The 10,982-nt window shown below is 34.2% G+C and overlaps 1 protein-coding gene and 1 non-coding gene across 2 annotated transcripts; one reads left to right on the plus strand and one right to left on the minus strand.

Moving 5' to 3' along the window:
- Positions 1-913: 913 nt before the first annotated feature.
- Positions 914-4,827, plus strand: LOC112786115 (probable serine/threonine-protein kinase At1g54610). Its single transcript, XM_025829531.2, has 7 exons — positions 914-1,352; positions 1,885-2,169; positions 2,265-2,582; positions 3,369-3,590; positions 3,722-3,822; positions 4,168-4,288; positions 4,394-4,827. Exons 1-7 carry the CDS (start codon positions 921-923, stop codon positions 4,691-4,693), a joined length of 1,779 nt encoding a protein of 592 aa, XP_025685316.1. The 5' UTR covers positions 914-920; the 3' UTR covers positions 4,694-4,827.
- Positions 4,828-9,876: 5,049 nt separating this feature from the next.
- On the minus strand, positions 9,877-9,984 carry LOC112787623 (small nucleolar RNA R71). Its single transcript, XR_003195026.1, has one exon. It is a non-coding gene; the product is annotated as a small nucleolar RNA R71 (small nucleolar RNA).
- Positions 9,985-10,982: the final 998 nt, after the last annotated feature.

Genomic DNA, 10,982 nt, shown 5'->3' on the forward strand with positions numbered 1-10,982 from the left:
GTATCTAGATACAAATGTAGTGGGATTTGGGTGTATTATTAGAGATTGTAAGGAAGGTTGGATCTCGGGTTGCTCTGGAAGCATTTTTCCTGGTCTATCATCAGATGTGAATTATTTGCTGCTTGGAGGGGGTTGGTTTTAGCTTGAGATTGCGCTTTGAGGAATATTACATGTAAAACGGATTGCCTTGACATTCTGTTCATCATGCATAATCTTAAAAGTAGGTATTCATCTGAAGTAATAGATTTGCCCTTCTCTTCTTCACGTTGAGTGGGTGTTTCGGGAAGCAAATAGAGCTGCGAATTGGATGGTTAGATATGGTGCCAAGAGTAACTCTAATCATGTTATTTGGTCTGAGCTTTATGTTGATTTCCAGCAAATTATTCACTCGGATATAGAATGGTGTTTGCTTTGTTTCTTTGCATGTTTAAAAAAAAACCCTTATCTTTATATTGACCCTAAAACAAAAGTAGAGAAAGAAATGGATGCTTCGGCATTGGATATGTTAAAGTCCAATTACAAAAAACAGAATGAAGCCAGACTGTGACGTATTTTGCTGTTTGTATAATGTAACGCCAGCCTTGGCAGCAGAAAATAACTAACAATCTACCATTTCGTTAAGACCAGAGATCCTACGTTGTTTATAGTCCAATAATTAGAATTCAAAATTTAACTGACGGAAAAACCATAGGCTGAGACACTAGTATCTTCTCCTCATTGGAATATTCTTATTATTCCTTCTTAAATCTTTACCATGTGCCAGCTTAGAGGGACGGTTCCATATATCTGTTTGTTTCGTTTGCTTCTTTGCTAGTGAGGCCAGAATCACTTTCTGGTTTCTTCTTCACACAGCTCCCATTTTTAAGTAACTGTTATTTCATTGACTTTGGTTGTTACTGAAACATACGTACATATTTGCCATGGGATGTGTCTTCGGCCGGTTAATGGTCGATTCTCCACCTCGCAAACAGGTCAAGTCTAAGCGGCGTCACGGTCACCATGGCAACAAAGCTATGACCAAGAAAGGTTCAAGGAAACATCATCCTTCTAAGTATGCGGATATGAAAAGGGAGAGTAGGAGACAGAGTGTGAAGGAGAATAATAATAATAATAATATTAAGAATAATTTATCCGGAGCAGTTGAACAGCAGGTTTTGCGAGGTGGAAAAGAAAGTTTGGCTGCTCCCAAAGAAGAGAAGAAGATTGAGAGAGAAGACGATGATGAAGAGAAGAATATTGCAGGATATGAATTTGTTGATGGATGGCCAAAGTGGCTGGTTGATAATATCCCAAGATATGTTCTTGATACTCTTGTTCCAAAGAGTGCTGATTCCTATATAAAACTGGGAAAGGTAACAATACTAAGGAGGCATGTCTTAGGTTGTATCTAGACCAACTCTTTTTGGTCAATATTAGCCGACTATTTTAAAATTGAGTTATGCTAAGTGTACATTAAAATCAGCCACTAAAGTTAGTTACAAGTATAAAATACATGTTAGAATACAAATATACATTAAAAATAAATTAAACCACACATGTATTTATACACAAATATATTGGTGACTGATTTTGATGTACAAATAGTATTTTTGTTTAAAATTATGTTATTTATTTTAAATTTTAGATCCTAACTCATAAGGTTGGCACTTATATACATATTGGAAGGGTACATACCATACAGAGACATGCTTTATTGAAAAAAATAAAGGGACCTATATATGTTATCCACCCTCTCTGTCTATATCTCTGTACATTCTCACTATGTATCTCAGTAAGCACCAAATTATAAATATTTAGTTCTAAATTCTAAAAGGTTAATGTTCGCTAACTAAAAATTGGTTAGTGAACTTTTTCTAATAAAAAACTTATAATATATGCATGCAGGTAGGATGTGGAACATATAGCAATGTGTACAAAGCAAGAGATAAGCGAAGTGGGAAGATTGTTGCTTTGAAGAAAGTGAGGTTTGACACATCTGATCCTGAGAGTATAAAGTTTATGGCGAGAGAGATTATGATACTTCACACATTAGATCATCCGAATGTGATCAAGCTTGAAGGAGTAGCAACATCAAGAATGCAATACAGTATATATTTGGTTTTTGAGTTCATGCATGCTGACCTTACACGAATTATAGCCCGACCGGCGGTGAGACTAACTGAACCACAGGTTTGGTTTTAATTAGAAGATGTGATTAGTTGAACTTTCATATATCAATATATAACTTTGTAATAATAGAGTGCTTTATGATTTTGTTGCAAAAGATAAAGTGTTACATGCAACAACTGCTTTGTGGGCTCCAATACTGTCACGAAAAGGGTGTTATCCACCGAGATATTAAATCTTCAAACTTGTTAGTAGACACAAGAGGGGTGCTGAAAATTGCAGATTTTGGTCTTGCACATTCTTTTGACATCAAATCCAATGGCCCTCTTACAAATAAAGTGGTGACTCTTTGGTATAGAGCTCCTGAACTTCTCTTAGGTTCAACTAATTATGGATTTGGAGTTGATCTCTGGAGTGCTGGATGCCTATTGGCTGAAATGTTCGTTGGAAGACCGATAATGCCGGGAAGAACAGAGGTAAAAATAAAATAAAGAATGGATAAAAATAATACACACTAAATATCATATATGAATTAATTTTTTTCGTGCTGGATTAAAATGCTATGGAAAAAAAAAAACACAAAATTATCCACCAAAAATTTAAAATCTCAAAAGTACACATGAAAGATAAATTCCATTGATTATATCCACTAATCGGTCATGCAACTTTGAAAAGGCTTAACACGTTACGAATGTGATCATTTACATCAATTATCTCAAGGTCATCAGGTGCATCAACATGATGCCCTTAATAGAGTTCAGAGATATAGGAGATTATGCAGAAAGTGTTGAAGCAGAGGAAACAGAATTATGATCAATGAATGAAATTAAAGAGTATTGTTATTGTTTTTTTATCACTATATACAAGTCTTATATACTAGTGTGGTTCTAACCATCTCACAATAGGAAGTAACAACTAACTGCTCTAACAATTCTCTTATCTGACATAACAAAAATCAGTTTCCTTGTTTGCTAAGTAACCTCCTTCTTTCTTGTTTAGCTCCCAATAAACATGTACAGTAGTACCAACTAGGGAAATAATGTGGCACGTGTGAAGTCCCCTTCATGGTTACACAGATCACTTTGACAAATTGGTGGATATGACTAATGAAATTTATCTTCTATCTGATTTTGGATATATATATATATATATTGTATTTTTCCTAAAATAAAAAGTCTTAATTGAAATTTGGGAAGGAATAAAAAACATGTCAATTTTGGCTTGGATTCTAATTAATAAGTACTTTGATTTGATGTTTGTAGGTTGAACAGCTTCACATGATCTTCAAACTTTGTGGTTCTCCTTCAGATAATTACTATAGAAAACTGAAGTTAACAAGCAGCCATCGTCCGTCACAACGTTACAGACCTAACTATAACGGAAACTTCCCGAACCTTCCTTCGTCTTTCCTTCATCTCTTGGCCACGCTTCTTGATCTTGACCCTTCACACCGTGGCACCGCTGCCTCTGCTCTTCGAAGTGAAGTGAGCCATTTTGATATTTTATTTTTCTCACGGTTTTTTTATATGTTAAGTTTATTGCAACTAATTAGTTAGTTATGCAAGTTGGTTAAGTTTCCTTTTACTCACTTTAATTTTAACTGATTATTATATAGTTTTTCAATTCAAGTCCGTTACCGTGCGACCCTTCAGACTTACCAGCAATCTACAATAATAATAATGATGAGGATGAACGAATTCATCAAAAGAGACGTAGGTAAGCTATTATATATTCCACATACTTGTACATATGATGCTATTTTTAATTTCTACATGAACACCAACTTGTGAACTTGTACATACCAACACGTGAATGAAATATACAGAAACGGATCATTATAGAGTGATAATAATTCAAAGTTATCTTATTTAATTCAATATCTATAATTTTATACATGTAACATCGATAATTATATACTTATTGCATTTAATTTCAGTCAATTATTATAGAACTAATTATGAAATGCAAAATAAAATAAATGATAATTAAAAGATATAAAATAAAATAATTTTGGACTGTTGTTTTACTAATTTTTTATTGTGTACCAAATATTATGGATAGACACAGGGTTCCGAAAAGAGGGCAAGTGTCTCAACCCAATACAAATCATGTTAGTCAATTGGAAAAGAACAACCAAACAGCTGAACATTTCAAGAGAGATTCAGAATCGTCCACCAAAGAGGTGAACCAACGTATATAATTCACAAATCCACCTTGTTACTTACGTTTAATGAATATATATAGAGAAATTAATCATGTTATAATGATAATAAATTGAGACGTTCAGGATAAGAAAGAACAAGAGAAGCAGGGGCAAGAAACAGGCACTGTTAGTTCAAGCAGCACATCATCGAGCTCCAAAAATATTATGAACATGAATAATGCATCCTCAACAACATCATCAATTTTCTCTAGTAATGGCAAAACTGAAGCACATCCCAATTATGCTCTCTTACACCCATATGTGATTGGAGTGATCAATCATAATAATAAGAACGAAGCCAATAATGAATCCCACCAACGTAAGACCCTCTCAGCATTGGATCTAAGATTTGATACAGAGAAGCTATCAAATCTTTCTGAATAGCCTAAAGTTGAAGGATCTAACTTTGATCCCATTATGTTGAGAAAAGTTTTCTTTTCCTTTTTTTTCTTCTTCTATTGTTATCATCAGTTAATCTTGCAATATTATTATTATTATTATTATTATTATTATTATTATTATTATTATTATTACTATTATTATTATTATAAATTAAAAAGTGTACAATTTAATGGAGTTTGCGGCTGCTGACTTATGTTTCTTGTCTTTAGATTTGCCTCCTCGAGGAGTAAGTTGTGTAGACAATTACACTTAACAGGAAATGGATCCTCTCCATTTTTTTTAATAATTGAGGGAGTAAAGTATGATCTTTCACTATTAATTTTATAAGTGTGACCAAGAATAAATATAAGAGAGGAAACAATGAAAGGTTAGAAATCACACTTTACATTGTCAATTTTTTTTAACAATTGAGGGAGTAAAACAGAGGGTGTATTGGGAAGAGAAAGTATAGAGAGCCAACATTTTTATTAAAATCTGATCAGTACTTAATCAACAAAAAAAGTGAGTAATTCTATATCATTGGATAAAATCTCATACCATTAAAAATATCAATGATGACTAATTAACAGTTACAAATCACAAAATTTGCTGGTCCTCTAGCATTCTTTTATTAAAAATTGTACGTTTAATTTGATACTGATTCTTCATATGGTCATTAAATTTGAAAATCAATTATTTATTAAGGAGGTAATATAAAATGAAAATACTTGGGAGATAATAAAAATCAGTCTAAATTAATTTAAAATTTTTTTATTTTATATTCATTAATTATTTTTAAAATAAATATATAAAATATAAATATTAAATTAAATAAAATAATTTTAAATTATGTTTTTTCAAACATTATTCAATATAAAATTAGTTGTTTGTGTAAAAATACAAGGTAAATGTCTCTCTACATAATTTTTTTGATAGTGTAAATAGTCATTCATGAATAGGACTAATAGTGTCCAAAAAAACAAGATTATAAATATTGGTCGGAACATCTTTCATCCACACTTCATTTGGATTGGTAAGATCCATTTTAACCAATTCATGAGCTATCATATTTTCACTTCTTTTTATATGAGAGACTTCTACTACTAATCTTAAACTAGTTGCTAAATTAAAATAATCAACAATGAACGATCCAAAATAATTATTTTTGCTCTTGTTAGATCTGAGACTTTGGATGACTTCTATATTATCATTCTCCACAATAACATCAAAGAAGCAACATTGTTGGGCTTTTTTTAAACCCGTTAAACAAGTCAATGCCTCAGCTTCTTGGGAATTAAGGGATAGGTCCCTTTCCACGTGCTAGCCATTACGATGGCACTAAAATCATCTCTTGCCATTACTCCTATGCCAACCAATCCATTATCTAAAGTAGATGCATCCACATTTATTTTAATGGAATTGGTAGGTGGGCAAACCCATCTTTCGAAACTGTTCGAGCCAGGAGGTGGTGATTGGAGCTTAGCATCGGTGATTCTCAACGCAAAAAGAAACTCTTGATACTTTCTTCTTGCTCGATCAGCTGCTTCCATTGAAGATTCTTCTTTATTTTAAAAAATGAGATGGTTACGGCTTGTCCAAAGAGATAGAAGACAGTTGCACAACAAACTTTGATCTTGGGGATTAAGGGATTTCAGTAAAAATTCAATCCACTCTAGTGCTTCCATAGATGGACTTGCAGTCGTTCGAATTGCCAAAGGAGAATAAAACCAAAATCTTCGAGCAAAATCGCAATTCTTGAAGAGGTGAGTTTTAGATTCTTCATTCTTCCAACAGTGGGGGCAGATGGCAATACAATTGACATCTCTCTTTTGCAGGTTCAATTTTGTTGGCAGTGATTTATTAAGGATTTTCTAAGCATAGTAAATTGCACGGGGGTGAGCTTTTGCTTTCCAAAGTTATTTCCACCGAGGCTCTTCTAGGTTTGGTGATAGCCCACTTCTATTTCAGAATTGTTCTTGCTTTATGATTTTGTGGTACGCATCCTTGATTCTGTACTCCCTATTCCTTGAGAATTTCCAATAATATTGATCTTGCTGTGCTGTTATGGTAGTGGAATTCTTATGATTTGTTGGACTTCGAACTCCATGAACATGTTCCTGATTTTCATAATATCCCATCTATTTCCTTCGTCATTCATTAACTCTCTAACAGTTGCATTCTCATCTAAACTGTTAATTAAGCTCCATATTCCTTGATTGTTCTGTTCTGGAAACCATGGTACCCCCAAATCTTTACAGACTTTCCATTTCCTATCTTTCATAGCCCCCTAATTCAAGAATTTCCTTTGCATTCAAAATACTTCTCCATGTATAGCTTGGTGCATAGCCTATTGATTCTTCTAGAAAACTGGGTCTAGGATAATGCCTTGTTTTTAGGACTCTTGCTGTTAGGGACTCAGGTTTTGTCATTAATCTCCACCCTTGTTTTCGCCAAAAGTGCTGAATTAAAGGCCTCAAATTTTGGGAATCCTAGTCCACCTTCTGGTTTGCTAGAACAAAGTTTATCCCAATTGATCCAATATATCTTTCTTTCACCATTCCTACTCCCCCAACAAAATCTTCTTATCATGGCATCTAGGTATTGGCAAAGTCCTTTGGGTATTTAAAAGCATCCCATGATATAAGTAGGAATTGATTGTGCAATCACTTTTATCAGTATCTCCTTCCTTACTCTTGAGAGTTATTCCTCCTTCCATCCCTTGAGCTTTTTCCAAACTCTCTCCTGGATAAATAAAAAACTTCATTTTTGGATCTTCCGATGAAAGTGGGCAAGCCCAAGTACTTCGAATGTTGTTGCACCTCCTTTATCCCTAACCAGTCTTGGATAAGATTTGTTCTGATAGTAGGCACATTTCTGCTGAAGGAAATTTTTGACTTATCCAAATTGATTCTTTGGCATGAAGCTATCTGGTATTGGATGAGAACTTCCTTAATACCTTGTATGTTTAAGCTTTTTATTTTTTATTTTCGAAAAAAATTTTCAAAAATACAAAAATATTTCTACTCTGTTTTTCAAAATTTTTAAGAATGAATTCTAGTGTTTCATGATGATTTTTTGAAATCTAGCTGGCTGTGAAGTCATGTCTAATCTTTTGGACCGAAGTTTCAACTTATCATCACAATTGCTTGTTGATTTCTATCAATTTTGCTGTTGAGAGTAATGATTTGCTAAAGCTTGGCTGGCCATTGGCCATGTCTAGTGTTTTGGACCGAAGCTTTCACTAAAAACTTGGCTGGCTAGTAAGCCATGTCTAATTCCTGGACCGGAGTTTTAGACTAACATTGCATGATTCCTGGAATTCTCATTAAGAATTTTGAACCCCTTTTTCTCTTTTTCCATATAATTTTCGAAAAATCACAAAAAAATTTATAAAATCATAAAAACCAAAATATATTTTGTGGTTCTTGTTTGAGTCAAGTGTAAATTTTTAAGTTTGGTGTCAATTGCATGTCTTTATTCTTCTTGCATTTTTTCGAATATACGCAATATGTTCTTCATTGATCTTCAAGTTGTTCTTGATGATCCCAGTGCTCTGATCTTTAATTTCTCTTATTTTGTGTCTTTTGTTGTTTCTTACATGCATTTTTAAATTGTTATAGTCCTCAGTATACAAACTTCTGAGTTTGGTGTCTTGCATGCATTGTTTATTTGATCTTAGTTGCATTTTTTTTGTTGTTTCTCATCATTAAAAATTCAAAAATTTTTAAAAAGTATGTCTTTTCAAGTCAATAACACAGAGAATTGAAGATTCAGAACATTCAGCAGAGGAATTACACAGAAAAAGCTGGGCGTTCAAAACGCCTAGTGAAGAAGGAAAACTGGCATTTAAACGCCAGCCAGGGTACCTGGCTGGGCGTTAAATGCCCAAAAAGGTAGCATTTTGGGCGTTAAACGCCAGAATGGATGCCATTCTGGGCGTTTAACGCCAGGAGGACACTAGAGGGAAGATTTTGTTTTTAATTCAAATCTTTTTCAAATTTTCATAATTTTTCAAAATCAAATCTTTTTCAAATCATATCTTTTCAAAATCAATTTCTTTTCAATTTTTTTTATTTATTACTATTTTCGAAGATCCTTGCTACAATTAGTGATTTAATTCAAAATTTTTAAGTTGTTACTTGCATATTAAGAAAGGATCAAAAGTTTTAATTCTAGAATCATATCTTTTAACTTCTTGTTGGTCAAGTAATCAACTTTAATTTTAAAAACTTTCTTCTTTTAAATTTGATTCTCAATCATATCTTCTCAATCATATCTTTTCAATCACATCTTTCTCAAAATTAAGTTTCAATCATATCTTTGTGATTTCTAATTTCAAAATCTTTTTCAAAAATCACTTAATTTCTTTCCCAATCTTAGTTTTCGAAAATCATTTACCAAATTTTCAAAATTTCTCTTAATTATTTCAAAATCTTTTTACTTTATTTTCGAAAATTCTTCCCCTCTTCTCACATCTTTCTATTTATGGACTAACACTCCTCCTCAATGTACAATTCGAACTCTATCCCTCTTGATAAGTTCAAATTCTTTCTTCTCTCCTTCTATTCTTCTTTACCTCTGACACCTCAAGGAATCTCTATACTATGTAATAGAGAATTCCATATTTTCTTCTACTCTCCTTTCATATGAGTAGGAGCAAGGACAAAGGCATTCTTGTTGAAGCTGACCCTGAACCTGAAAGGACCTTGAAGAGAAATCGAAGAGAAGCTAAAGTACAACTCTCTATATAGGACCTAATAAAACTTTTCAAACAAGAAGAAGCCATGGCAGCCGAAAACAACAACAATGCCAACAATGCAAGGAAGGTGCTTGGTGACTTTACTGCACCTACCCCTAACTTCTATGGGAGAAGCATCTCAATCCCTACCATTGGAGCAAACAACTTTGAGCTTAAGTCTCAATTAGTTTCTCTAATGCAACAGAATTACAAGTTTCATGGACTTCCATTGGAAGATCCTCAGTTCTTAGCTAAATTCTTGTAAATCTGTGACACTGTCAAGACTAATGGGGTTGATCCCGAGGTCTACAAGCTTCTGCTTTTTCCCTTTGCTGTAAGAGACAGAGCTAGAACATGGTTGGACTCACAACCTAAAGAAATCCTGAACTCTTGGAAAAAGCTAGTCAATGCCTTCTTGGCAAAGTTCTTTCCACCTCAAAAATTGAGCAAGCTTAGAGTGGAAGTCCAAACCTTCAGACAGAAGGAAGGTGAATCCCTCTATGAAGCTTGGGAAAGATACAAGCAATTGATCAGAAGGTGTCCTTCTAACATGCTTTCAAAATGGAGCATCATAGGTATTTTCTATGATGGTCTATCTGAACTGTCCAAGATGTCATTGGATAGCTCTACTGGAGGATCTCTTCATCTGTAGAAGACGTCTGCAGAAGCTCAGAAACTCATTTAAATGGTTGCAAATAACCAATTCATGTATACCTCTGAAAGAAATCCTGTGAATAATGGGACAAGTAAGAAGAAAGGAGTTCTTGAGATTGATACTCTGAATACCATATTGGCTCAGAACAAAATATTGACTCAACAAGTCAATATGATTTCTCAAAGTCTGTCTGGAATGCAAGCAGTAACAGGCAGTCCCAAAGAAGCTTCATCTGAAGAAGAAGCTTATGATCCTGAGAACCCAACAATGGAAGAGGTGAATTACATGGGAGAACCCTATGGAAACACCTATAATCCTTCATGGAGAAATCATCCAAACCTCTCATGGAAGGATCAACAGAGGCCTCAACAAGGCTTCAACAACAATAATGGTGGAAGAAATAGGTTTAGCAATGGCAAACCTTTTCCATCATCTTCTCAGCAACAAACAGAGAATTCCAAGCAGAACCACTCTGAATTAGCAATTGTAGTCTCGGATTTAATTAAAACCACTCAAAGTTTCATGACTAAAACAAGATCCTCCATTAGAAATTTGGAGGCACAAGTGGGTCAGCTGAGTAAGAAAATTACTGAACTCCCTCCTAGTACTCTCCCAAGTAATACAAAAGAGAATCCAAAAAGAGAGTGCAAGGCCATCAACATTACCCACACGGCCGAACCTGGGGAGGAGGAAGAGGCAGTGATTCCCACTGAGGAAGACCTCAATGGACGTCCACTGGCCTCCAAGGAGTTTCCTAATGAGGAACCATGGGAATCTGCGGCTCACACTGAGACCATAGAGATTCCATTGAATTTACTGTTTCCATTCATGAGCTCTGATGAGTATTCTTCCTCTGAAGAGGATGAAGAACAAGTTGCTAAGTACCTTGGAGCAATCAT

Source organism: Arachis hypogaea, chromosome 20, assembly GCF_003086295.3.
Source record: "Arachis hypogaea cultivar Tifrunner chromosome 20, arahy.Tifrunner.gnm2.J5K5, whole genome shotgun sequence".
NCBI classification, from domain to species: Eukaryota; Viridiplantae; Streptophyta; class Magnoliopsida; order Fabales; family Fabaceae; genus Arachis; species Arachis hypogaea.

Coding starts and splice junctions, on each gene's coding strand:
- LOC112786115 (XM_025829531.2), top strand. CDS start 921: ATGGGATGTGTCTTCGGCCGGTTAATGGTCGATTCTCCACCTCGCAAA. Junction 2,170..2,264: donor TGAGACTAACTGAACCACAG/GTTTGGTTTTAA, acceptor TTGTTGCAAAAG/ATAAAGTGTTACATGCAACA. Junction 2,583..3,368: donor TAATGCCGGGAAGAACAGAG/GTAAAAATAAAA, acceptor TGATGTTTGTAG/GTTGAACAGCTTCACATGAT.